Source organism: Elgaria multicarinata, chromosome 1 (genome assembly GCF_023053635.1).
Source record: "Elgaria multicarinata webbii isolate HBS135686 ecotype San Diego chromosome 1, rElgMul1.1.pri, whole genome shotgun sequence".
Taxonomy (NCBI): Eukaryota; Metazoa; Chordata; class Lepidosauria; order Squamata; family Anguidae; genus Elgaria; species Elgaria multicarinata.
In genome coordinates, this window is record NC_086171.1 from 23939084 (window position 1) to 23966974 (window position 27891).

The following is a 27891-nucleotide window of genomic DNA, read 5'->3' on the forward strand; positions in this document are numbered from 1 at the left end:
CACACAGCAGAAAATGAAATCACATGATATTGATTGCCTCCTTTGCTTTGGCATTGAAACTTTTCTTTCGACTTCCAGAAAGATTAAACTTTCCCCCAAAAAAATCCTTTTGGAGATTCAGCTAGGAAGGGTTGGTTTTCAGTGGTGCTGAACTGTTAAATCGGTATTGTTACTGGAGTTATGTTGTTTATTTTGCAGCATAAAGGAAATGTTTCTTTTCCTGCCATTACCAGCCAACCATAAAGTAGCCCAGAACTTCAGAATAAAATTAGATTATCATTTTTACAGTGAAGCGATTAACCTATAGCAATGTGGTCAAACTGCATCTTGGAAGCTATGTGTATTTTCTCCCACTTGGAAGCTAGGATGTTTGGAAGGGAAATGCAGCAATACCTGGTGCAGAAGTTTAGGAGAGGTGTCAGCAGCCAGGGCTACAGGAGAGTGACTGTTCTGAAGAACTGAGTTTCCAGATGTATGAAAATCTTTGCATGTACTGTCTTAGCTTGCAGAACTCTTGGTAGTTAAGGTAATCCTGTGATAAAATAACCAGAAAATGTATTCTACCTATATAATAATACTGAAAGAGGATGCTTGTCTGTCTCTCCATCAGCTCCACAGTGCCAAGACCATAAACCCTAGCACCTAAAATTTGCCATGCATACTAGGGGGACTCTAGGGCATGGGCGGGAACCTCCAGAGGTGCCCATGAAACTCTCCATTCTCTGCCCCCTTCAAAAACAAATTTCTTAATAAAACCTTGAAAAACATCAGGTCACCAAGTTCTTCTTCCTGTACCCGAACCTGCCACTGGTGGCTGTTTGGAGGGTTGGAAGAGAAGGAAAGAGCTGCTTCCTGGCACCATCCAATCTTCTTCGGCCACCCACAGATCTTTCCCCCTTTGATCTCTCAATCTCTCTCTCTCTCTCTCCATGTCCAGCCTCCAGCCTTGTTATTTTTCTTCCCACAACCCCTTTCCTCACTATGTCTCTTCCTTCCCTGTTCCTAGCTTCTTCTTTCTCACCCTTCCTAGCCTCTAGCCTTTCTCTCTCTCCCCCCCCCCCCCTCTCTCTCCCATTCATCCATTTCTTCTTTCTCCCAGCCTGGCTATTTCTCCTGCTCATTTCTTTACCTCACAGTTCATACAGTTCGAAGCAAGAGGAGATTAGTAGGGTGAGAGACAGAGTAATACTACTAAGAACATCATTTACACATGCATCAGAATCCCGGGTAGGATCTATTCTACTGCTTTAAAATGGTTTATAACAGTAGTGACAACTGTTGGGGCCCAGGACACGCTCCATACAAGGGCATATCTACACCACCCATTTATCTCGGAGTCATCTTGAGGTCATCCCTGTGTGTCCAAACAACAACAAACGGACATGGAGCTCTGCGGGGGGAGGGGCTCCGTGCCCATCGGGGGTACAGGGGTGAGCTTTTTTGCCATCCCTGGGATGGCTGTCGGCATTTTACGGCGCTGACTTTCAGTTGTTTTTTTCAAACTTACTTTGGTGCTGGATCACGCCCTCACACTCACACAAAAGTTTCCTTCCAGAAAAAACACACATGCTGAGCCGAACGTCCCTCTTTCCTTCCGGGATGTTGCACTTGCGTTTGGACGCTGGGGGAGGATCCCGGAAACTGGAAAGCCTGAGATCCTCTCTCCCCATCCCAGAAAGCCCATAGGTGTAGATGAGCCCAGTTTTCAAACCGTTTTCAAAGTGTCATATCCTGCATAGTGTAGTTCTGGCCCAAGTGTAGCTGCTAATCATTAAGGAATAGTCCTTTTCTGCATCAAAATTAGCGTGCCAACTAAATTGACAGAATGTTATGATTTGGACAGCTGTTAAAAGTCACTGTAGAATTCATACTTGGGTTGGAAATAAGAGTAAAATACATTTGGGCAAAGCTAGTAGTTACTTTATATTAGTGGCATTTGCTATCAGCAGAGAATGTTGGACTCCAGGCTGCTGAGAGGCAGATAAGATTAATAATATACCATCAACTTAATTCAGTTTGGACTGCATCTGACTCATTTGGGTTTAGGTTTGGAGACCTAAGTGTTCACTCATTGTATATATGTATAAGATTCTAGTTCTCAATATTGTCCATGAAGACTGGAAAGCATACAACCAATATGTGCTAAAGGAAGAGCGAGACAATTGTTTGTAACCTATATAATTTCCCATTTCCCCCCTATTTCCTCTTGCCTGTACGCCAAAATATTTTCCTATTTGTGCATTGCATAACCTATAATAACTTCAGAATTGTGGCCTTCAAAATTGAGCTATAAGAACTAGTGTGACGTTAGCTTTGCTGTCTGATTTTCGTAATGTGTTTCTGTATCCATTTTCTTTTCTTTTGCGGGACACAAAATGTGTTTCTAGGTTCCCAGGCTGTTGGTGACAAATCACATACAAAGTCTTGCTGCATTTGTGTTATTGTTTTATGTGTCGCTCAGTATGTTTGAGCACCGATCAGGCCTTTTAGGGTGCAGCCCAGTCGGAAGCCTCTAAAGTGCAAGGCTTCTGCGTATCCAGTCCTCTGACCAGCTGCTGCCAGCAGGCCAGGAGGAGCATGGAGGTGATTTTCACCTGTACGTCCTCCATGTTTTGCTTTTTTTCTCTGAGGGCATGTCTACACCAGCCATTTATCCCAGGATCGTCCTGGGATCATCCCTGTGCATGCAAATGACACACACGGGATCCAGGGAGCAGGCAAGGATGATCCCTCCATTTGCCTGGGATAATCCTTAGGTGTAGAAAGGGCCGGTGTCCATCTATAGATTGGGTGCAGGACTGGGTCATAGGATTCTTTGTATTCTGTATCTCTTCTTCCCTCTCCGCCTTCCAGCACACACCCTTTCTGACCTCTCTGAGGCCATTGGTGCAGTTCTACAGCAGCTGTATAGGGTAGGGGGTGGGTGAGATATTGGGTATTTGAGTCCCCCTTCTAAGGTTGTAGCAGTGTCTACAGCCTAAGAGGGGAAACCCTGAAGAATCCTGTGATCCCTGGGCTGCTTCCCTGGGACCATAGGATTGCTCTCCCCATATATCTGACTCCGAAAATGTAACTGTAGGACAAAATCCAAGTTTTGTTTGTTTTGTATGTATTGCATTTCACCTTAGTGATCTTATTCATGATATAATCAAACATTGATTAGAGAGAGCTTGTAATTTCCAGGTCCTGTTGCTGTGGAACTCATGAGCTATTGATCTGTTAGCCATCTTCTCTCCTCCGAAACTTTTTGTTCTTTCTTTTTGTCCTCTGAGACAGTCTTGGGACCAAATTAGAAGTGACATTAGGAGATCGCCTACTGTAACAGCAGCCTGAGGGTGTGTATGTGTGTGTGTTTCTGAATCCATTTAGGACTGTGGAAATCTTGATGCAATTTCTCAGTTAAAAATACCCCTAAGCTGCTATTTGCTCATGGGGCAAAACATAAGGCACAATATGGTACCTGTATGTTTTGCCTAATAGGGCAAATAACAGCTGTGGTAGGGGTTGTTTTAACATGGTATGGGAAAAGAGTCAAGCTGCTCCTCCATCCTTGGTGGCTGCCGTATGGATGTCAAGTTACTGCCATATATCATGTGTGCACACACACACACTGAAAAGCAATGATGCCTAATAGCTACTGCAGATCAGCAGAGCCATGTGTTTTCCAAATGTAGCATATATATACGTACTGGAAAATAATCTCAGTTACTACATTTCCAGGAACATTTGTAAAAGGACAAGTAGGGTGAGATGCCACAGGAATATACCATTAAAAAAAAAAGCACCACTTTACTGGTATGATAGCTTAGAAATGTCCTGTAGATGTGTTGATAAGTTCTTCATTGCAGTCATTATATCTACAAGATTGTGAAAAAGCAAACAAATACTATTGCAGACAGCAGGGAGTTGATTGCCATTCATCAGTGGCCAGATCTACACCAAGCAGAATATTGCATTATGAAAGTGGTATATGGAGGCAGGATCTACACTACTGCTTTATAGCAGTATTGAAGTGCACTGACAAATGTTTGGGCCCGTTGACACAGACCATATACTGCTTTCATACCACTTTCATACTGCTATATCCTGCTTGGTGTAGATCTGGCCAGTATCTCTCACACAGCATGCCCAAGAACCCTTGTGTTCTCTGGAAGCTTAACAGGGGATTCTCCATCAGGATAAACCTGTAACTGATCTTCCACTGCCATCTGCAGCTTCGTGGGAGCATTTCTTAGAATCCTTTTTCAATTTGCAGAGGTTCTTTAGCACCAAAACCTGTGTGGAAATTGTCTCCTGAAAGAAGGATGCTTAAAAACTACTCCTTTTATATGATTAGGTGTGCGATTCATACATGTGCATGCATTTCTAGGTAATGTATCAGGAAAGAACTGTAGCTCTGTGACAAAAGCACAGTGAGCTTTGTATGCAAAAGGTCCCAGACTCAACCCCTGGCAGTCCAGATAGAGCAAGGAAAGATCCCTGCCTGATACCCTGGAGAGCCACTGTCATTCAGATGGACCTATAGTCTGATTTAGTATGAGGCAGATTTCTGAAGCAACTCCCCCATGGAAAAAGCCCTATGGGGAAAAAAGATGGGTTGGTGGGGTGGGGTATAACATTATGCATGGTGTATAGAAAGTAAAGAGGAAGGAGTTTCTCCCCCTCTCATAATACTAGAACCCGGAGTCATCTCATGAAGCTGATTGGTGGGAGATTCAGGACAAATATAAGGAAGTACTTCTAGGGGATCAGAGAAATTCGTGGAGGATAAGACTGTCAGTGGCTATTAGTTACGATGACTATATATAACCAAAAATGAGAAGGGAGGCACCGAGGATAAACAGAAAGCAAAAAGTGAACTTGTTCTCAAAGGTGCCAAGGGAACCTTGTTTACTTAAGCCTGTTTCACAGACAAAAGCTCCACCATCAGAGCCAATCAAACTAAGCCAACTTAGTAAGGTGGTGACTATCTTTCCTGCACCACCTGCTGATGACTTGCAACTGAATGTGTAGCTTGTTTGGCTTTTTGAAGGTTATTGTGTCTAAGGCCTTAGCTAGACCTACCTGTTATCCCGCGACAGAGGAGGGAAGATCTTGCATTGTGCTTAACGCAAGATCCCTCCTCTGTTCACACACGACGTGTGACAACCTCAGAAGGAGAGGTGCCATGCCCGCCATTTTTAAATTTTTAAAGGGCAAGCAGTGCACAAACGCTTGTGCGCAAAAGGTAAGTCCTTTTTAAAATTTAACTTACTTTCCCTGCTTCCCCACCCTACCCCCGATGGGTACAGTGCTCCCAGCTCTTCGCGAGGAATCGCGTGGAGCCGGGTCAACCTGCAGCAACGGGCCACACATTTGACAGTCTTGAGCTCAGCCCAGGACCACGGAAAAACCAGGGCCAAAGTGGAGGGTAAGATCCCAGGGCAAGGGAGGGATCATCCCTCCCTGATCCTGGAATCCCCTGTGCGTCATGTGGATGCACAGGGATGATCCCGGGGTTCGCCCCGGGATAAAGCCTCGTCTAGCTATGGCCTAAGATGTTGTGAGGTGACATGAATGTTCTATGATGCTTGTTTTATAATGATTGCTTCACTATTTGTATAATAGTTAGCATTTTTACTAATTGTAAATCTTCCTCCTACACCTGTTGCAGTGGCCAGGAAGTGAACCTGCATGTGTGAATCCTGGTGAAAATATCCGTAAATTGCAGTATGGATCCAACTCCTCATATTCTTAACTTTTCACGTCTTGGTTTGGGTTGTTAGCTCATTGTCATTATTAATGCTATATTTTTGTTCATAGGGAAAATATAATGCAAAGCTAAACTCACAAAGTAAATAAATTCCAGAATTCTAAACAAGGGTGTTTTGTCTGTTTTTAAAGCTTTCCCTTAACTTTTTCATATATTGAATATTATTCGATTTAATAATCAGTACGGTAATTATGTCTCATGTCATGATAATGTATATTGGTGCGTGGCTTGCATTGAATTTAATTAGTGCTAATAGAATGGATTGAATAATAGACGGATTAACATCTCTTAGAGAGGCAAATCAGTGAGATGTATAGTTCTTTGGATAACTATTGGCCCCTAGGATATCAGCTCAATAAATCTCATGATTGACCTTTTCTTAAACTGGCACCTGAATCCATATAGAGGAGTGTGTGTGTGTGTGTGTGTGTGTGTGTGTGTGTGTGTGTGTGTGTGTGTGTGTTTAGTTTAGTGGCCCACCTCCTTTTCCTTGTGCTTGTTTGAAAAATGAGTCCAAAAATTTGAAATATGCTTAGTACGTATGCTTAGTACAGAACAAGCCCAATCCTTTCCTTCAAAGATTTTTCATGAGATAGTACTGAGCAGGGAGAAGAATCAGCACAATTATTAAAGTATGACCCTATTCAGATGCAATACTAAGTCATGGTCACCTCTTTCATCCCCTAATAATTCCTTCCTTATGAATAAAAACTTCCAGTCCTGCTTTAGTAGTAAATCATAGTTTCATTCAAACTTGTGCAAACCCTAGTTTACCTGTATGCAAAACACCGTTGGATACTCATTTGCAATCCTTATTAGTTGACAAACTATGGTTTATGGGGTATGGACAAAAGGTGCAAACTGTGCTTTTACTCAAACCAGGAACAGAAACATCTAAATTCTGCACTTGAGGGGAGCCTGAGACTCGAGGCTTTTCATGTTTGTAACCCTAAACCATGGTTTAGCATTGTATCTATATGCAAAATCTGCACCAACTATTAGCTCCAGAGCAGATATGTAGGGTCTGCAGGGAAATTGCCTCCCTCTGCATTCTTCTGGCAGATGCTTTCCATCAGGAAAGTGGACACAGCTGGATACATCCCAATGGCTCTTCACGCAGAGCCAGTATCTTGTACACTTTAAAAAACACATTATGCTATAATGGTTTGAATCCCACTATTGCTTATGAAACCGAAGTGTACTTCACATTGAATACTTCACATTGCTTCAGTAGAATAAGAACAATTGAGGAATCTGCTGAAAAGATCTGAAGCTAGGAGCCAGATAGATCAGCCCGAATACTGTAAAACTGATCCTCCAAACAGGTGGAGTTGACAGAAGTCACTTTACACATTTTTCTGCTGTTGTTGTCTCACTGTTCTCAGATGGCTTTCCACCAATTTAGAGAACATTGTGCTATTTCCAGCACAACAAAATGCGACACGTGGAAAGTAGTAAATACACAGCTGGAAGAACGATTTGGAATTGGCTCTGAATTTAAGCTTACAGCATTTTATTAATTTTGCCATAAACAGCAAAATTTGTGGAGAGGGAGAATGTAATACAACAATCAGTTCGCAGGTTGTGTCTTTATATTAGCTTTTAAACACCGGTCCTGGTTAGAATGGGGGCATACTTGTAAAGCTTACTGGATGCATCAACTGTGATGTATCTTCCTATACCATAATTTGGTTTTGATTGTGCCAGTGATTTAAACTTCATAGCAAAGTTTTCCTGTCTGGACAATCATATTTAGTGGTTAAAGGCAATAACAAACCACCTTAGTATTTTTGTGGGCCGTAAACAATAGTAATATTCCCAACAAAAAAATCCATATTTTCATTACTGTGCCCCCAGCTTTTAATTTCAAAGTAATTTGTAAAAAGTATTAAAAAATAAATGTGTCCTTTTACATTAGCACATATCTCAAAATCCTACAAACTATTTTTCATGATTCCACTGGACTTTCTATAGATAGACAGTGGGAAGACTTTGGCAAGTTTCTATTCTCTAAATTAATGCACTGTGTGGCAAACTCTTAACTATGCTTAAAATATTAATCACTAATTAATCAATGGTGAAAGTGTATTGCTTTTCATTTTTTAATTATAATATTTGGATTAAGCTGTTCTCACATAACTTAAGGTTACTACTCTTTTGTGTTTTAGGGCAGCGTTAATAGTAAAGTTTTTATTGGAATAGTTGTAAAATATTTAATGAGAACCATATAACTGCATTTAATAAAATTGTTTATTGGCAATATAGCTATATAGAGACTTAGAATCCCATCTGGTGGACAGCTTTTGCCTTTTAACAAATAAATAAATAAAAATAGTAAGAATATTTCATGGACATGGTACATGGTCTTGTATGCTGTGGTATGAATATCTCTTAATTGCGAACTGATTGATTCTTACATAATGTTTGTTGCTTCCAGGATGCACCAAGCATGGAAGCACATGTGTGGGAAAAGGCACATTACAGTTTTCAACCCCGGGCCAGATCTACACCAAACAGGATAAAGCACTTTGAAAACGATTTGAAAACTGTATATGCAGTGTGTCTTGGGCTTTAACAGTTGACAAAACTGTTATGAACCGTTTTAAAGTAGTAGTGTAGATCCTTCATAGCTTTTTCAAGAGCAGCCCATTTTACATGCATCAGTGACCCAGCATTTTAAAAAAAACAATTATCAGGCAGCGTGCTAGTGCCTCATAGGTTATTTAAGAACAAACTGTGGGTTGTTTCTGTGGCTTGTCATGGGAGAGACAAGACAGGGGGTTGTCTATACGCTTTATATATTCCATCGTGGCTGCACAGTTGTGCCCCGTTGTTTATATGACACAGGTGTCAGCTTGCAGCCACGTTGTACTATTACCCGTGATGCTGTGGTTTTTCATTGTGTCGTTCTGTTGTGACTTTTTACATTGCTCCGATTTCACCACAGTTGTTTGAGTGTCTGTCCGTAGTGGCTTCAGTTCAGATTAAGACAGGGGGTGTAGTTAGGGGGTGGATCTCAGTGCAGGGTATGTGTGGGAATTTAGGGCAGGGGTTGGCTTGACAATCCCCAGGATATTTAGTAATGGCCCATGGTGATATTAAAGTCTGGGCAATGAAAATAAGGGCAGTTACGATGTACCATGCATAAATTCAATTATCTGTAGCAGTGCAGATGCACAGCTACAAGCTTTCAAAGCTGCAATGTTGCACAGAGTTGCTAGGGGGGAAAAGGTTCTCATGGGGCATGTCTAGGTGGGGCTCTTTTCCAATAAACAAAACAAAACAAAATGGCGGGCATGACTTTCTCTTCCTCCTGGGATGTCATGATCCCAGAAGTAGGTAAGTCCAGGATCACCCCCTTTCCGGCCCTCTACACCCAGGTGTAGACATGCCCATGGTTTTCACTCCCTCAATATTTGCTGCCTATTACCACCGTCTGACAACTGGGCTGCAAATTTTTCTGGTTGGATAGTCCAGGCTCACTCCTGCCATATAACCTTATCAATTCTGCTTCGCAGCAGTGATACTGCGGGGTTTTGAGGGAATCATTAGGCAAAGTGGTGTCATATAGATGCTCCCCCAGAGTTCCTGGTTTGCATGGAACACTAACCAAACCATGGACAGAAGGCCCATGATTTAGCTGCTCCTGCTTTTCATTGGTAGCAATCAGTGCACGCTGCCTCCTTGTGTGAGAAGTGGGTCTTTCCATCTAGAATTTTGAATCTGACATGAGTTTGTCCCAGGAAAAGATTTTTTTAAAATAGATAACCTGTTTCAAAATAGATAACCTGTTTTCATATATGTGTGCTCATCAGATCACTTCAAAAAGTAGCTTCAAGAGCAATATCTGTATAAAAATAATTATCAGTCCTTTGAGTATATTGAATAATAATTGTCAGAATGCTTTATGTCTACAGTAAATCACATTAGCAATACCACAGTTAATATTTTATCTGAAGGACATGTTTCAAACATTTAATATTTGAATACTCTAGAACAGGGATGGGGAACCTCTGGCCCTCCAGACCACTACAACTCCCATAATACCTGAGTATTGGCCATGCTGGCTGGAGATGAAGGGAGTTGGAGCTCAACAACACCTGCTTGGTCACATTTTCTCACCCCAGTTCTAGGAGAATCTGAAGGCTGGGCCACAGATTTCGACTGCCACAAGTTATTTGCTTTAAATAATGTTTGCTTTAAATAATTTGTAGAGTGGCTTGCCCCATGCATTGCCTGCATGTGTGGATAGTTTTCATGCCACCAGGAATTGACACCAGGAATATCTTGCAGAAGTGGTCACATGAAAACCCCTGAAGGCAGTTGAAGCACAGACTGGCTGAAGAGCAGTTAAAAGTTTTCACGAGGCTAAGCTTCCTAGAACACCTAGAAGAAAGATCAAATGAGAATGTATATTTAATGCTTTATGTGTATATGTTCTGTTTTAGAGTTTTAAATTTTGTATACTTGTTTTTATCTCAATTTTAGAATTTCTGTAAACTGCCCAGAGAGCCCTGGCTATGGGAGCAGTATATAAGTGTAATAAATAAATAAAATAAATAAATAAAATAATTGTAGCTTACAGCTCCCCACTGAAATAGAAGTTGCAAGTCATTTGGGTAAAAATGTATGTCAGCAGAGAGAAACTAGACACGTGGAACTATAAAATTTCCTCTGAACACCAAAAGAAAACCAGAACAATAGAAATGAACATGCTTAAGCCATATAGAACTAGGGAACAGAGAGTACTGTATGCACCTTTTCTCCCTAGAGAAGAGATTCTGTATGTGGCAGGATTATTAAAGAACTACAAAGGAGAAAAAGAGCTGTCACTGACTTAAAAGTGACAGAATCAAAAAGCCAGTAGAAACAGCTAGTTTGAAAAGTGTGAGCTGGCATGAGAAGGCTAGAAAAACTGATTTATTTAAACATGTCTCTGATGCAGAAGATCATTGCCCTGGTAGAAATACTCAATGCAGAGCAAATAGCAAAGTGCTGGAGACCAGAAAGAAAGAGGCTTTATGCAGATGCATAACTGCAATTGCCCCTGACCATGTCCAGCATTGTTATAATACAACTGATGCACCAGAGACCAGATTTAGAGCAGTGCTGCAGTAGTGCTTTTTTTTTATACAACAGCTGATGGAAACGCTTTGCAAGGTCTGATAAATAGTTGTAAAGAGGAGAAAGGCATGGATGGAAATGGAAGAGAGGAAGAGTTAGATGGAAGAGAGGAAGGATTATGTAGTGAGATGTGCAAAGGTGTATGAAAAGAAAGAGCAGGGACTTCAAAGTAATCAAGAACCCATGAAAAGGGTATGCCAGTGTTGATAAAAGAGAATGGGCTGATTTGGACTTCATTCTCAATTTGCTAAACCATTGTTTAGAAGGCCAGGAGCAAGAGTCAGGCCAGCATACTCCCCCCCCCCCCTACCCACCCACCACCTCCTTTCGTTGACATGTCCACGCTGGCTAGTTTAACCGATAGTTCCCTGTTACTTCTGAGATTGCTAACTGTGGCTTAGGCCACAGCTAGCCCTAAGGTTTATCCCTGGATCATCCATGGGTCAAACCTGTTCATCTAGGTGACACATGGGATCCAGTGCTCAGGCAGGGACGAACCCTGGATGATCCCAGGATAAACCTTAGGTCTAGCTGTGGCCTTAATGTCACTTTACTAACAAGGATTTTGAAGTTCAGTTTGTATTCCCCCCCCCCTGGGAACCTGGGTAGTAAAATGTAATTAATGGCACAACCCCATGGACCCTAGACACTGTCTAGTCGGCCATAGGATTGTTCAGTTCCTGGGAATCATGTTCCCTGCTCCCTTGTAGTCAGCACAGTTCTGCAATAGCACCCCTAGTGGCTGTAAAATGAAACACATAGAAAAGCAGAGAAAGAAAACCCCAGGGGTTGGGGAAAACATGTAAACAGCTGAAGACTTTTTTATTCTCTCAGTATTTTAACACTTAATTTTAACTTAAATTTAAATTTTACTGTTCTAACACTGTATTTTAATCTTATATCAATTTTGCTGTGTGGTTTTATCCTGGTTGTGCTTTTGATACTGTATTTTGTATTTGTGTTTTTAACCTGTGGGTCGTTTTATTATGGTTTTTTGTGAACCTCCCAGAGAGATTTGGCTATTGGGCGGTATAAAATAAAAATAAATAAAGAATCAGTTCTTAATCTCACAAAGAAACTGGAAGTAGAAGCCTTATTAAAGGTGCAGGTTAAAAGCTCCTTGTAGAAAAGCCCATATAAGTCAGACTCCTATCCATGAATGAAATTGTGTGACCCTTCTCATAGAACATTAGTTTTCTGTTATATAGTAAGGGGGAAAGTATAGAAATAAATGAGATGTGAATGATGGTATTTAAAAAGTACTTCTATATAAGGCATTGAAATAAGGATTATGGGTTTTCGTGAACTCCACTTCTGTTCTATTAGGTTATATGGCCAGGTAGTCCTGTGTATTTTACTGATTCTTTTACTTTGCTATGAATATCCTAGCAGTCTCTATGAAGGGCATTGCAATAATTTCATGCTAAACTCTATACAAAAGAGTTTGGGCTTGCTTAAATGTTAATGTTTCCCTTTAGACCTACCAAAAACAGAGAAAGAAAGCATCATTATAACTTTAATCCCTACTGCATTGCAAATCAGGAGAACGGTACACATGTATCTTATGCCAGATGCTAGCTCAGGTAATGGCAATAATCATTGTGAATAGGAGGAAACCATTCCAAATGTCTCAAGGGACATTTATTTTTCTACAGTAGAACTGTGTCAGGCTTTTTTAAAAAATAAAATAAAAAATAGCAAGTTGTCAATAATGTAATGTTTCCCTCTTGAATGTACTTTTCCACGTTGCACTGTGATTTTTGTTCTCCTGGAGGAAAAGAACAAAAATTTATCCCAATGCGTACAAACTATGAAAGGTTTGGGGGTGGGGATACTCTTTTAAGATGACATCCTTCCTTTGGAAGGAAGAATAAAAAGTTTTTCACTAAACAATGTTTTCACACCTTGCTGCATAGGTGAGTCTCAAATAAATTATCTGGTCATGGTTTTTGTTTTTTACATAAATAAATTGATATTAAATCTATAGCACTATTAGACTTTTAGGGTTTGATCTTGCCATTTGGGGTTTACATTTATTACAATGAAGACTACTATTACTGCTGCCAATTTATACATTTTAATTTGCAGGTTGTTTTAGAAATGTGCTTTTGATGACTTTCATAATACTCCTGTATTTTAGGTGAACCCATCATGGGATTAAACCAGTGGGCCAGTTTGCATGATCATACAAGCCACCATGGCTTGTTTTAGTCCCTGATGTGTGCTGGTGTATGCCAGGCACCATTTTCCTAGTTACCCACCTGGTAGTGGCTTGTTGCATCATCCAAACCTGGAAGGCATAATTCATTTGAGGGGGAAACAACCGTCAAAGAGCTTTACAAAAGGCTATGGGTTTATTCAAGCCACAGTGGCTTCTTTTGATTGTGCAAACTGGGTCAATGCATTGTAGTGGATAGAGGGTAGACTTCAAGTATGAAGATGGCATTGAGCAACTGTTTATATGGAAGAGCAATTCTGAGCATAAAATGGGTGATCTCATGTCTACTGCCCATAGCTTCTTTCTGAAAGGGCAGAATAAATAAATGGAAGAGAATGTATGGGATTGGAACATGCTTTTCCAACTCCAAAACCAGCACAGTGTTTATTACTCCATACTGGCCTTTGTGTCTCCATATTTTCCACATGATGAATGAGAAAAAGAACTGTATAGCTTCTTAGCATGAGCCATGGCTGATGGGTAGCGCAGCTGCTTTGCTTGCAGAAGGTCCCAGGTTCAACTCCTTGCTTTTCCATTTAGGGCTAGAAAGAATCCTGCCTGAAACCCTGGAGAGCTGCTGCCAATCAGTGTCAACAATACTAGGCTAGATGGACCAGTGGTCTGACTTGGTATAAGTCAGCTTCTTATGTTCTTAACTGGCTTCAGTAAACCTGTAGGACAGGGAAGGATCCACAGCTCCATCTTAGGTACCAAATTCAATCCCTGGCATCTCTCATAGCAGGTCTGGGAAGGACCTTGACTGAGGCTGTTGGGAGCCTCTCCCAGTCAGAGCAGTCATCACTGGCGTAGATGGACCAATGAGCTGTCTCTATACATGGGGCATCCATATGTTAAAATATTCATGCACACACCAAACCACTTCTGTGCCTACCCTGGGGCTTTGCTAATTAACTTCCCCAAATTCCAGGGAGCTCTCTGACTTTGGGGAGCTACTTTTGGGAGCTCTTCTCACCACAGGAGCAGTAGGAAGAGTGTCTTCAGAAGCCCTCGTGCATGGACAGAATGCTTCTGGACAATGTGTTGAATCTGAGCCTTAATACTTTATAAACCATTTTTTTCACATCATTTTGTTTGTTGATTCCAGTATTTCTTACTCTGCCTTTTGGACACAACATTTCAGGATACAGTTTCCCATATTATACCTCACAAAAAAGGGCCTGTTGGGCATCTGGAGTAGATGCTTGGCTGAGCAAAGCAGTGGGGTACCATCTATGGAATTATGAACCAGAATCTCTCTTCCCCATCCGCACCCCTCAAAATGTAACTCATTGAACAAATTCAGAGGCATCGGTTTCTTCGTCTTAATAATATCCAGTAGCTCTGAGGAATGTGGAAGTGGTTACAATTATTTTGACAAATGCATTTATCGCTCCATTTTGTTGTACGATATAGCACAAAGGAAACACTGGTGCAGTCATGCACAGCAATAATTTATTAGTGGTTTAGGGATATGGGCCCAGAACAAATCCTAGACAAAAGAAAAACATGTTTGGGTTTTGACAGACTGCTTTGGCAAAAGGACCAGAGCTGGGATTGAGTGTGCCAACATTTGGTGTTTCATTTGTCCCAGACAGGGCGACAGCTGACAAATGACCTGAGTTTGGTTTTAATTACCACCCAAAAAGAAAAAAAAGAGAGCCTTTCAAATCATCTGCAACCAATTTCATAGCACTAGAGATACACAAGCAAAATATTTGTGGTATTTCACTTGTCTGCATGATTATTTTAAAGCAAATACATAAAGGACACAGCTTTAATATCATGAAATGGTGGTCTGCTTTGGGCTTATGATCAGTTCCTAAGATTGAAGCTAAAGTTAGGTGCAAGTGTGCTGTTTGGAACAATGTTACCTTCCATATCAATTACCTTTATCTTTCCTTTCCTTTCTTTTTTAAAATATTCATCGAAACCTGCTGCTGACAATCTCGACTCTCTTCTTTCAGTCATGGAGCGTGATGATTAGCAAAAATGATATAGTAACTGAGTTCTGCTGATAGGTAGTGGTGGTGCCATTATAGACTGCATTGTACCATAGAAATGCATAGGGCAGAAGCGCTCTTCAGGCATCCAAATATCTAATAGTGGAGGGGACATGAGGATGCTTGTGGATTTGAATTTTTTCATTGGGAATATTAAATGATGGATATGACCGCCATATTTTATTGATTTTATTCAGTATATTGTGAGCAATGTACAGAAGAATTCCTTAAATCATAGAAGAAATGAGTGGCAAACTTGGAAGATCTGTTTAAATTTCCTAAGGTCAATCACATAAATGCCTTTCCCTTTGGGCAGTTCCCACCCTGCAGCCATTGGTTAGATTGCAGGTCAACCACCATTACTGGATTGTATTCAGTGTGCACTGGTCTGAAGTATATTTTGCCAGTATTTATACTTCATTTCATTTACATAATATAAAACAAGATTCTTAGGAATGGACAGACCACATAACGAGAGTGCCCAGATTCTCTCTTCAGATAAAATAATATATATATATTTTAATTAAAAGCTTTTAATTAAAAGCTCTTTCCATTTTATTCCAGACATTCATAATAATGATATGATTTATTTGGTAACCTGGTTTTAATATTCTGCTTTACTCCAAAAATATATATAAGCATTCTGTGCCTCTATAGAAATTAATGGGAATTTGCATGAAGGCAGTGCTCTTGCCCATCTCAAATGCTAATTTTAATAAATCTCAGATGAAGACAGCCCATAGTTAAACGATGGAATTTGCTAGTGAGGGCCACAATTTGGATGGCTTTAAAGGGGATTAGAGAAATTCATGGAGGATAAGGCTATCAGGGGCTACTTGTCCTGATGCCATCATGCTACCTCCAGTATTCAGTGACCTCCAGTCGCTGGGGAACATGAGTGGGAAGGTGCTGTCGTCCTTGTGTCCTGCTTGTGAGTTCCTGGTTGACAGCTGGTTGGTCTAGATGGACTCTTGTTCTGATCCAGCTAGGGAATGGCGACAGCCCGCCCTGCAAGCTCACTGAGCACTGCCTAGCTGGCCCTGCTCCAGCTGTGCTGGCCCGACTAAGTGTTTGCCGTTGCACACATCTGGGGCCTCTGGAAAGTGCACAATTCCTCCGGCATACCATTAACTTTCCTTCCCTCCTCCCCACTCCCCACGCCCATCGGGGCCTGAAAGGGTCTCTTAATGCTTGCATGGCTGCCCCCTCCCCCGCGCCCACTCAAGCATTAAGGAAACCCTTTCAGGCCTGATGGGCACAGGGGAGGGGAGGAAGAGGAGAAGGGTTTTCCCTTTCTACTCTAACAGGGGCCACCATTATAGTGGGAGGAAAAAACTCTCCCATTCTAATGGCAGCTGCCATTAGAGTAGAAGGGGAAACCCCTTCTCTTTCTCCCTCCAACTGCTGATGGGGGGGCTTAAAGGCCCTGTTAATAAGGGCTTTAAGACCCCCGGTGGTGGTGGTGGTGGTGGGATTATTGTGATTTCCCCAAGGCTGGCAAAATTGTGTAATTTCCCCCTCCGTGCTAGGGGAGGGAGAAATTATGCCATTACCACATATTGGTGGGGAGGGGAAGGTGGTGTGCAGGACAGGCTGGAAGTGAGTTCCACCCAGATCTGCACCCCCTTTGTCAGTATAGGGACCATGGGCCCGGGAGGGCCAGACATGGAGGCATCTGATGACCCTGCAGGCCCAGGCAGATTTTTGCCCCATCTCATGTCCTTGCAAATCCTTGTAGGAGAAGTCTATCAGTGGCTACTAGTCCTGATGGCTATATGCTCCCTCCAGTGTCATAGACAGTATGCCTGTATCACGGATGTCCATGGCTGGGAAATCTGTCTCTCTTTTGGCTCAAAGGAGTTCCACGGCATGCCCAACTCAGTCTGCATTTGTAGGCTGAGCTATGGCTTTCCCCCCAAACTCCATGCACTGTTTTTTTAAAAATGGAAAAACTGCAAACTGCATATAGAGTCATGCTCCCTGATGGAAAACAAACTGAAGTCTGACGGGCTGAACCGAGGAAAGCCTGTCAATCTCCACCCACCAGACAGATTCCTTGTGTATCCCTAGCCTGTATACAGCAGTTTCTGGGGAACATGGGCAGGAGGGTGCTGTTGCACTCAGGTTCTGCTTGTGGACCTCCCACAGGCAGGTGGTTGGCCACTATGCGAACAGAATGCTGGACTAGATGGACCTTAGGTCTGAGCAAGCAAGGCTCTTCTTACGTTGTTACGACAAAGGTAGTTTTGAGAACTAGTTTTGCTGTCTGTTCTCCTTTTGAAATGTATAGGGACTTTGCCTAGAGGGAGTGCCTGGTAGGTCATGAGACAGTAATGTATTTTGACCTACTTGTGAGTAAAAGCTTAAATCTGAAATTTAGAGCAATTTGTTATAGATTTGTAAACTGTTTTGCTGGCCTACATGCCAATATTCAGTCTAGTGCTTGAGGACACCCTGCGGCTTAGTGGAACTCGCACGAATAATGAAGATAGATTAATCATCCGAAGCTGTTCATTTTTTAGAATATGTTTGGGAATCTTATGAAGTGGAAAAGAACTACCCTGGGAGAGTGCCAATATTTTCTTGCTCTTATGCAAGTTAATATTTCTTCGACTTTCTCATTCTTTGGTGATATCTCTTTTCAATTCACACGCACACACCTTACTAATGTGATTCACAAAATGTAGGCCTCATAAAATGATATTTTAAGTGTTCTCGCTTTGTGGCATAGTACTTGAGAGCTAGCAGGTCCACAGGCTCTCGCTAAATTATGTACAGTCTTTCTCTTGCTCCATTTCATCTCATAACATACTTTGCAAAGACGAAGGGAGAAAAACGCAAAGGCTCAGCTGCGATATGGTCAAAGGGTGGAGGCCAATTATAAGGACACTGCAAAATAAAAACAAAAAAATTGAAACAAATCCTATTGTAAAATAAAGGAACCTGCAAGCAATTTCTGGCAGTTACTGAGCATCCATCCATACCTTTCATTGACTGACAAGAGTTGGCAGGAGAGAAGCAGATGCACTCTTTAGATTTCTGATTGGTGCTGTCCCAAGGGCCGTCTATATGGTCTGGAGGCCCCAGGGTGGCTCCAAATCCACCTGCATTGGTTCTATGACGCAGCAGCTGATTAGGAGCTAACCATGGGGCAAAGAGCTGAAGACCCACAGCAGAAAAGTCGGGGACTTACCCCTACTTTTCCTGCCTTAGCGAGGACAGTGTTGCTCTTCCCCATCTGTCCTTGCTCATGCTCAGGCACAGTGCCAGGAGGTGTCCCTCAGTGCAAGGCAACTTCTCATTGGTTGCTGGAAGCCATGGGAGGGGGAGGGGGTGGGCCCAGCTAACCTAATGGCCACCAAAAATCCTGCACTGCCTCCCTCCATGTAAAAAACTTGCTGCCATCCTGCACCAGCGATACCTTGGGGTTTCCTGCCAGCTTGGCCTCATGAAGACAGCTCCCCAGTCTGTTTGCACGAAAGAGGTATTCAGGCCATCATTGTGCTGTGCTTGCATGATATGTTGCCAGTATTAAAATCTGCGGAGTGGCTGTGTAATATGACTTCTACTTGCATTTGGACCAGATTCCCGTCCTCTGACATAGCATTCCTGCAGCACTAAATCTTCCCTTTTATATTTCCTGAAAAAGCAATTTTGAGGATTGAACTGCAAGGAAATGAACAGAATTCCAAAAATACCGATTATTTCTATATATGGGAAGAAGAGGCAGAACTGGGAGGAGCAGTGTCTTTCTTTCCTGTGGACCTCTTTTCTTCCATTCGAAGCATGTTTATAATGTATAATTTCAGGGGTTACGTTTTGTTCAAGAAGGGACACATTTATCTCACACCTGCAATTTTATTGACATTCTGACTGCTGGAGTGGAATCTGGATAATTTTATTCTAATGGTTCTTTTTAAAAACCAAGCTTGCACAAGGGAAGGGAAGGTGGTTCATAGCAGTTTTTGGGGATATCCTATTTCCTTCTGATGAAATAATGAAACAAGACCACCATAACTTGGCTATAACCCAGACAGGGACTCAGTGAGCTCTTGTGTCTTAAATCGATGTTTCAGTATATGTTTTGTGGGCATCTATCAGTGGCTTGTGATGCTTAATTTTGCAAATATTGTTAATGCAAAATAGAAGTAGTGGATGAAAAATACTAATACTTTCTATGACTTACTTTGAGTAGTGTTTGGGATGTTTGAAAAGTCACCTGGAGTCTTATTTATTATCATAAAGAGCAGGCCTCTAGTTAGTCAGTCGCCCACTTGTCTGTGTGCAGTCTACAAGGGCATACAGGTGGGTGGATAGGTGCAGGGATGAACACATTTGTCAGTTTTGGTTTCTCCTCTTTCTCCTCTGAAATTCATCCCATCCTGTTCCCCATCAGTTTTTGATGTTTTTTAAAACAGTGTGCATTTTTGGGGCACACTTTTCCTAATTTGTATATTTTTGTATGCCCATTTGCCTGGTATACACTTTTACGTGTTTTCTTTGATGTAATGCTGTTTTGTATGTTTCCCCCCCACTAATACATTTTCGCGCACGCATTTCTGTTGTTATTGTCTCTTTCTCGCTCATGGCGTTTTTTTCTAGACGGACATGACGGGCATTGCCAAGTCATGCTATCTTTTACAGATTCAGGAATTTCCTGACAATTGAGCATGTTTTAATTATGACTGCTTTCTGAATGGTGGTATGGATGTATTTTGGTAGGCCCAGTTTCTGAAGGTTTTTTGTATAGTTCTGTGATGTGATGGCGGTGACTGATGTGACTAATGGAATAATAGTGACCTTTTCCTGTTGCCATAGTTCTTTGACTTCCATGGCCAGTGGTGTTGTTGCTGCTGTTGTTATTATTATTATTATTGATTTTGAGAACTACACCTTCACTCTGAATAGTGCAAATTCTGATAGATAACTGTGCTCTGGTTCAGTTAATGATTTGCAAAGTGTGGATTTGGAAAGTTCTTATAGAACTGTGAACCAAATGACATTTTCCCCAAGGTCTAGATGAGAGCAGGCAGATTTTTTTTCAGACTGGGATATTTTTCTGCAAGGTTGATGAACATAACATGTTTTTAATTACGTATCAAACACGTATCAGGCATTCTAATAATTTATTTATTTATTTATTTAAAATATTTATATCCCGCTCTATATCACTAAGATCTCAGGGTGGCGTACAGATAAAAACATACAGTATAAAACAATAAATATACACAGTTAAAAACAAATTAAACCGTGATCCAAGTTAAAACAATATATAATTTAAAAGCAATAGATACAGTTAAAACAATGTGCCAGTGAGTTTAATCATCAAAGGCTTTGTTAAAAAGCCGTGTTTTTACTTGGCGTCGAAATGAAATCAATGTTGGTGCCAATCGGGCCTCCAAGGGGAGGGCATTCCACAGTCAGGGTGCCACCACAGAGAAAGCCCTCTCCCTTGTCCCATCATAACGTATATGTTGCATTGGTGGGATGCGGAGAAGGGCTCCTCCAACAGACCTAAGGTCTCGGGCAGGCAAATATAAGGAGAGGCGCTCCCTCCAGTATCGAGGTCCCAAGCCGTTTAGGGCTTTAAACATCATTACCAGCACCTTGAATTCCGACCGGAAGCATATAGGCAGCCATTGCAGTTCCTTTAAGACCGGTGTTATGTGGTCTCTGTATGATGTACCCACCAGCAGTCTAGCTGCTGCATTTTGCACTAGCTGCAACTTCCGCATTGTCTTCAAGGGTAGCCCCACGTAGAGTGCATTGCAGTAGTCTAATCGGGAAGTTACCAGTGCATGCACTACTGTGGCTAGGTTGTCCCTGTCCAGGAAAGGCCGTAGCTGGCAGATCAGCCGAAGCTGACCCCAAGTACTCCATGCCACAGAATCCACCCGGGCCTCCAGTGACAATGATGGATCAAGGAGTAATCATCTTCATGGATCAAGGAATAATCATCTTCATTCATTAACAGTTAAATCCTATGCATGCCTTCTTGGAAATAAGCTCCATTGAATTTAAAGGGGCTTACTTGCAGATAAGTGTGTATCAACCTAAGACATTCCCTTAATCTCTCCCCAGATCTCTTGTAACACCAGTCTTATTAACAACTTCTCTTTTTCTCTCATATTTTTCCTGGCATTAGAATTCAAAAGGCAAAGTCTGGTTGCACATCACAGTCTGTGAATTGGTGTTCATTGTGGCCACATATTTGATTCACGCTTGTGTCATGTTGTAATCTTTAATATCCAGAGAGTCAGCCTGTAATAAAAAGCTAAATAAAAAGCTAGTCTTATTGCAAAGACCAGTGTGAATGAAGCAAGGCAGGCTAAGATGAAAATAATATATGCCAACTTTTCAAATGTAAAATTGATTTTAGCCCAACAGTCCCTTGAACATAAGATGCTAAAATAGTGAGGTGTATGGTGTTATATACTGGAAAATATATTGACTTATTTTCTGACATTTATATCAAAATTAATTGCCTGTGCTTTATCAAGTGAAATGTATGTTGTCTAGATTGAAAGAGAGATACAATGCTATTAAGTCAGGGTAGGCAGCATTATATTTCTTATGTAGATCAAGTGGCAGGCTCTGGCACTGGCTTTTTGAGACTAAGAAAATGAGGGCAAAAATCAAAGTTGGCAGTATATTTGCTCATTTCAAAGAAGCACCCCAGAGCAGGTAGAGGGGAGGCTGCAGTTTTGAAGGTTATGTGGCAAGTATTTATTTTCTAAATAAGTGCTTATCAGGCCAAGATTTCTATCACAGTCTGAGAAGACCTTGATTCTGCTACCCTTGGATGAATTTCTGTGCTGTGTTTTTTTGTATAGCAACTATATCATGACTAACACCCTGATTATGAATGCATTTTATTTCAGTGGAATACACTTCCAAGTAAGTGTGTTAGGATCTCTGCAGTTTATTCTAGGGACCGGAGTGAAATTTGTTCAATTCTCAGTTCACACTTTCGAATCAATATGTGAACTGAAATTTGGTTATCTTCTGAAATTCACACTTCCCCACATTTTGTAATAGAGTTCTCCAATCAAACAATGTGTACAAAAATGTATATATTAGGATTAAGTGTATATTAGGATTATGTGTATATTAGGATGCATTAAGTTGGGGAAATTGCTTGCAAAAAATGTATGTGTATTTTAGGCAAAAATGCACATATTAAGGAAAATGTGCACCAAAATGCTTATGATTTCTCATGAAAATGTGTGTGTGGTGGTGGTAGGAATCTCAATGTTCCAAATGAACCAAGCTTAAGATGAGGTATTTGCAAAGTTTGCGATGATCTGAACTTAAGAATGGAATAATAAGAAAATGAAATAAACCGAAACTGACAGATTTGTCTATCCCTAATTAAAACACTGGGAAGTAAGTCAAGTTGAAGTCAGTGGGACTTAGTTCTGAGTAAACATGCATAGAATTGCACTATATGTTATTCCTGGCTTTAGTATGTTTGCCCTCATTCATCCCAAAAACTACCTCTAGACACCAGTTCAGAATTTCCACTGCCTCTCTGTGATTAGATGTTGGAAATGAAAGATAGAACTCCATGTCATTTACTGTACATACCGATGACACTGCAGCCTAGATCTCCAGATGACATCTCCCAATGGTTTCATTGAGATGTTAAAAAGCATAGAGGACAAGATAGAACTTTGAAGCACCGTAAAGCCCAGTGGCCATGGAGTGGAGCAGAAATCCCACAGCATCACCTTCTGGATTTGTCTTTCCAAGAAGGATTGGAGGCACTGTAACACTGTGCCTCAACGTCCCATCTCAGAGAGCTGATCAAGAAAGATGCTGATGGCATCAAAAGCCACTGAGAGGTCCAGGAGAACTAACAGGGTTGCACCCCCACAAACACACACAAACATTTCCTGGAACAATTAATCCATAACAGCAACCAAGGCTGTCCTTTGGTGTGTGACTATGACCTGATATGAAAAGCCAAAAGGAGGAAAGCATCCAAGTCAGGACAGAAAAAAGGAGAGAAACAGGTTCTCAGGATGCTTAAAGCACTTTTATTTCAAAACCCAACACATTTCGGCCTGTGTTCTTTCAAAGGCCTTCTTCAGGGGGTTGATAAGAGAAGTCTGCAGAAATACTCCTACCAAGGTGATTGTCACCTTGCTAGGAGTATTTCTGCAGACTTCTCTTAACAACCCCCTGAAGAAGGCCTTTGAAAGAACACAGGCCGAAACGTGTTGGGCTTTGGGGCTTTGAAATAAAAGTGCTTTTAGCATCCTGAGAACCTGTTTCTCTCCTTTTTTCTGTTAAGACCTGATATGGAAACAATAATAAAAAATATTTTTTAAACTAAGTGAATTTAAAAAACAGCTGGGGAGTTGGGTGTGGAGATCTGCCAGAGGAAAAACGTCCTGGTAAACCCAAATTGGCATCTGGCAAATACATGGCACTGGGCTGAAGGCCAAGAGCATCTTGGCAGGGCGGAGGGGGGATTAGTTGCTCATCACTCCAGCATGTCCACTGATAAGATTTCTATTGCTTTTATAATGCGAATGTGGTGAAGAACAGGGAGAGTCGGAGAGTCAGATACTAGTTTACATTGACATACAGATAAACAGTATTGCTAGTTTAGAAGACAGATGATATCAGGGAACAGAATCTAAGTCCTGTAGTTCTTCTTTGTCTTCTTTAAAAAGAAATTGCATTTGTAAAAAGTAATTACAAAACAAGCCATGTAGCAGAAAAATATAGATCCACATCTTGATTTTGATACATTACTTATTGCAAAATTATGATCTGACCAAATGACAATGTAACTCCAAAGTAAACTGTTTTGAGTTTGGTAACATGAGTTGTACACCTCTAGTTTTTGAAGATGTATATTGCTATCCATAATGTAGCACCATTTTATGCTTTATGCTTGGACACCATAGATTATGCAGGCCAGGTGGTGGAGGTGTCCTGTCCAGTTTTATGGGATGAATTTCAGTTGTTCAGGCCTGATGACATGGACAGAGTGCTTGAATCTCTCCATCTGTGGTTTGACCCCCTGCACTTCTTGGCTGAGTATAGCCAGTAGATCTGACCTGAGAACCTAGGAAGTTATCAACACTTCCTTGAGGGATGATCAACTATCAATCTCTTTTATAGTGATCCTGGTTCAGCCGCTCCTAAAATTAATAATTTTAGACCAGTGTTCAATCTTACATTTCGGGGCAAGGTGACAGAGTGGGTGGTTGCTGTCTAGCTTCAGGCACTTCTGTATGATACTGATTATCTGGACCCATTTCAGTCAGGTTTTAGCCCTGGTTTTGGGACAGAGAGGGCTTTGGTTCCCCTGTGGTGTGACCTTTGCTGAGAGACAGATGGGGAATGTGTCCCTGTTGGTTCTCCTAGCCCTCTTAGTGGGCCTGTTCAGACAAGACGCTAAACCATGGTTAGGCCACTAACCCTTTTGCAGCAAAGGGTTACTGCACATGTTCAAACCATGTTTATGTAGCTACCATGGTTAGGAATGGTTCGCAGGACACACTAAGCCATGTTGAGATCAAAATGCTTAACCAACATGGCGTGTCATCTGAACAGGGTCAGTGGCTTTCAGTACCATCAACCATGGTTCCCTTGTGGAGACACTATCTGAACTGAGAATTTGAGGCACTGTTTTACAGTGGTTCCATTCCTACTTGGATGGCTAGTTTCAGAAGATGGTGCTCAGTGGCTCCAGTTCTGCCTCATGGAGACTCTGTTGTGGCATCCCTCGGGGCTTTATTTGGTCCTCTATGCTTTGTAACATCTAAATGAAACCACTGGGAAAGGTTGTTCAGAGAGAAGTGTCATCAATATGTGGATGACACCCAGCTCTACCTCTCCTTTTCATCACAAGCTGGTGAGGCAATGACAATCCTAAAACAGGACTTGTTTTGTTTTATGATTGTAAACTGTCTGGAGGGCACTTGCCAGTACAAATATAAAAATCTAATGATTTTCTATAACTGCTTTGTTGTGTTTTCATGTAAACCTCTCTGGTAATTTCATTGAACGCCAGCATATAAATCCTTACAATCAGTAAATACCACAGCAAAGCAGTCCAATACATTTCAATAGATTTTACTGCTGCTTAGGGTGCAATCCTTAATTTAGGGTATGATCCAGTCCATGTAGTCTTGAGTGCACATAGCCCTTGTGTATGTGCGGCTTTCTTGACTAGCTTGGTTGACCAAGGAATGGGGTGTCTGTGAGAAGGAATTTCAGATGCAGAAGCAGCTCACATGTAATAGCAAGTTTCAGTGGTGCACAGGGCCAAGGTATAAGGTTTTAAAGAAATCAAGTGAAAATATAAAGAGAAGGATCCAATGGTGCCTTTGCATTAGTGTTATTGACATTGCACTAACAGAAACCAGTGCTTGCACAAGTTCACTGTTACATCCTTCCCATCAGTTGTCATTAAGGGTCTCATCGGGGGTCGGGGGAGAGAATGGTGTTTCCTTACCGTTGCTCTCTTCCTGGTTCTCTTCCGCATTTGAAATGAGCACAATTACTCGGAGAAGAGAACGGTGACCATGTGGCCTGTACATTTCAATGGGACAGCGCTCTCTAGTGGGTATTTTATAGTGCAAGCTCAGAAGAGTCGGGTTTTCTGAGGTTTATTTTCTGATGCTAAAACTGAGAAAAGCAGCAGGAGGCTGCCTGCTCTGACAAAAGGACCTGTGAACATCCATGAGTAGCCAGTAATGAGCATGCTATATAAATCGCTCAATTAAAGAAGCTCTAAAAGTAAACCCTAATGTAAGTCATACTTTGAGTAGACCCATTGAAATGAATGGGACTTCAATCAATCATGACTAACTTAAATCCCATTCATTTCATTGGGTAGGACTTGTGTTAGATTTTACTCTAGGATTCCCATTAAACCATGTAAACATAAGGTTTGATATTTATTTCACTCTTTCCTTTCCTTTTAATTGTACCTGTTCTGTCTGTCTGTTTTAATCTTGTATACTGCCTTGGTAGGGTCCCATCCTAAAAGACAGCCTAGAAAGAAAAGAAAAAAGAAATAAAGGAAGACTTGGTCGTGACTCACAGTCTTGCAAACTCGTGTCTCTTTGCAAACAGTTATTCTGAGTAGGTTTCTTCTTTCTTTCCTTCAGGTTGCACCCATCATTAAAGAGAGAATGATGAAGAAAGGCAGCATGATGTTGGGGTACCAGCCTCATCGTGGCAAAGTGAATTTCTTCCGCCAGGTCATTATCAGCCCCCAGGTGAGCCGTGAGGACATGGATTTCCTGCTCGATGAGATCGACTCACTTGGGAAAGACTTGTAGTTGACGTTCCACCATGCTTGGCGCTAGATTAAGAACGTTTGCAATAATATGGTACTAGACCATGTAATCTATACATAAATAAACAAACGGCTGAAACTACTGTCTAGAATGCCTGGGCAGAAGTGGCAGTCCATTTTTTTCTACTGCCACTCTAACAAGGATGTGATGCTTTTTGCCTAACGTGGGCAGCTACTCAGCTGATACACATTGTTAAAATAGGCCAGATTAACTACTGACATAAATTGCTATTTATTAGTAGAAGTGAATGGCGTTTGAGCCATTGCTGAAGTAGGGCTGAGTTTAGGCCAGTGCATATTAAATAAAGAAGGACCTTTGTATGTGTTGTGAAGATAAAGGTTGGAGGCTCAGAATTGTTGGGGTTCTGCTGACGCAAGAGTTTTGCTGACTGATGTGCTAACTAGAAAATGAAGTGTTACATGACCAGTTGGACCCTACCAATTTTTCTCAGAAATTTCCATAATGCTCTGTAGAGATCAAAATATTGCAATTTATGTATCATCTTTTTTAATCCTTTGAAAAACTAATGAAGTATAATTTCTGAATCTCAATTCTTATTAAATCTATATTCTAAAACATCAGCAAAGTATTTCTTAAGCATTTTAGAGGCATCATATTCAAGTTAAAGAAATTTCACATATATAAATGTGTGTTTGTGTGTGTGTGTATATATATCTCCTAGAGCTGTATTTTTATATGCTGTGTGGCTATTTAAGATAAGGATTACTGTATTGATTCAACCAGTGGTTTGTTTCTAAAGATGTAAAAACTATCAAATTTCACTTGAGCAGAGTATAAACTTTGGGAAGATTACACTAAAGGTAATATAAGTGTGTAATAATTTGGAATTTGTTCATAATATTCAAATAGAGGCCACTGTTTTTGGTAAATACTTTTGTGAAGCTGAAAAAAACTACAATGTTTTTTTTGTCTATTTAATTTCATTTATTATAGTATGTTTTAACAAATTGGTTTGTTATTCATGGTCTTGTTCTGTTGTAGGAGTTTTGCTGTATTTGCCCACTTCAATCTGGAGGTTGCGCTTGTAGCGTGGTGTAATAATTAATTTATTTGAGATCTGTATTTTACCTGCTTCTTTGTGATGTGTATAGTGCGTAACAGAATTGTCCAGCTTCAGCATTGTACTGGTACTTTTTTGTAGCCGCATATTTAAGTCTAACAAGCACAAAACCCCTGTGTTTTTAGTTGAATTTTGAATTAAAAGTAATTGATAACTCTTCTGAATAAATCCAGACTTTTGATTTTTTTTTAACTGAAAACAACGGCTTTGACTCTTGTGTAGAGCTAGTAAAGGTGCAAACTCACAAATGCCCCAGCTTTTCCATGTACCTATCACACTCTTAAGTATTTTACTGTCTTCAGAGCAAAGGAAAGAGTATAGTGGCTTGTATAACTATTCACCTCCTTTTGACTTTTCCACATTTTGTTGTGTTACAACCTGGAATTAAAATG

The 27891-nt window shown here is 41.0% G+C and overlaps 1 protein-coding gene across 1 annotated transcript in view; it reads left to right on the forward strand.

Annotated features, from left to right (window-relative positions):
- GADL1 (glutamate decarboxylase like 1) overlaps positions 1-27667 on the forward strand; it is a 120699-nt gene extending 93032 nt beyond the window's left edge. Inside the window, exon 15 of the mRNA XM_063125015.1 lies at positions 26227-27667. Coding sequence (XP_062981085.1) covers positions 26227-26400 — 174 coding nt within the window. The 3' untranslated portion in view covers positions 26401-27667. The remainder of the gene's footprint in view (positions 1-26226) is intronic.
- The last annotated feature ends 224 nt before the right edge of the window (positions 27668-27891 follow it).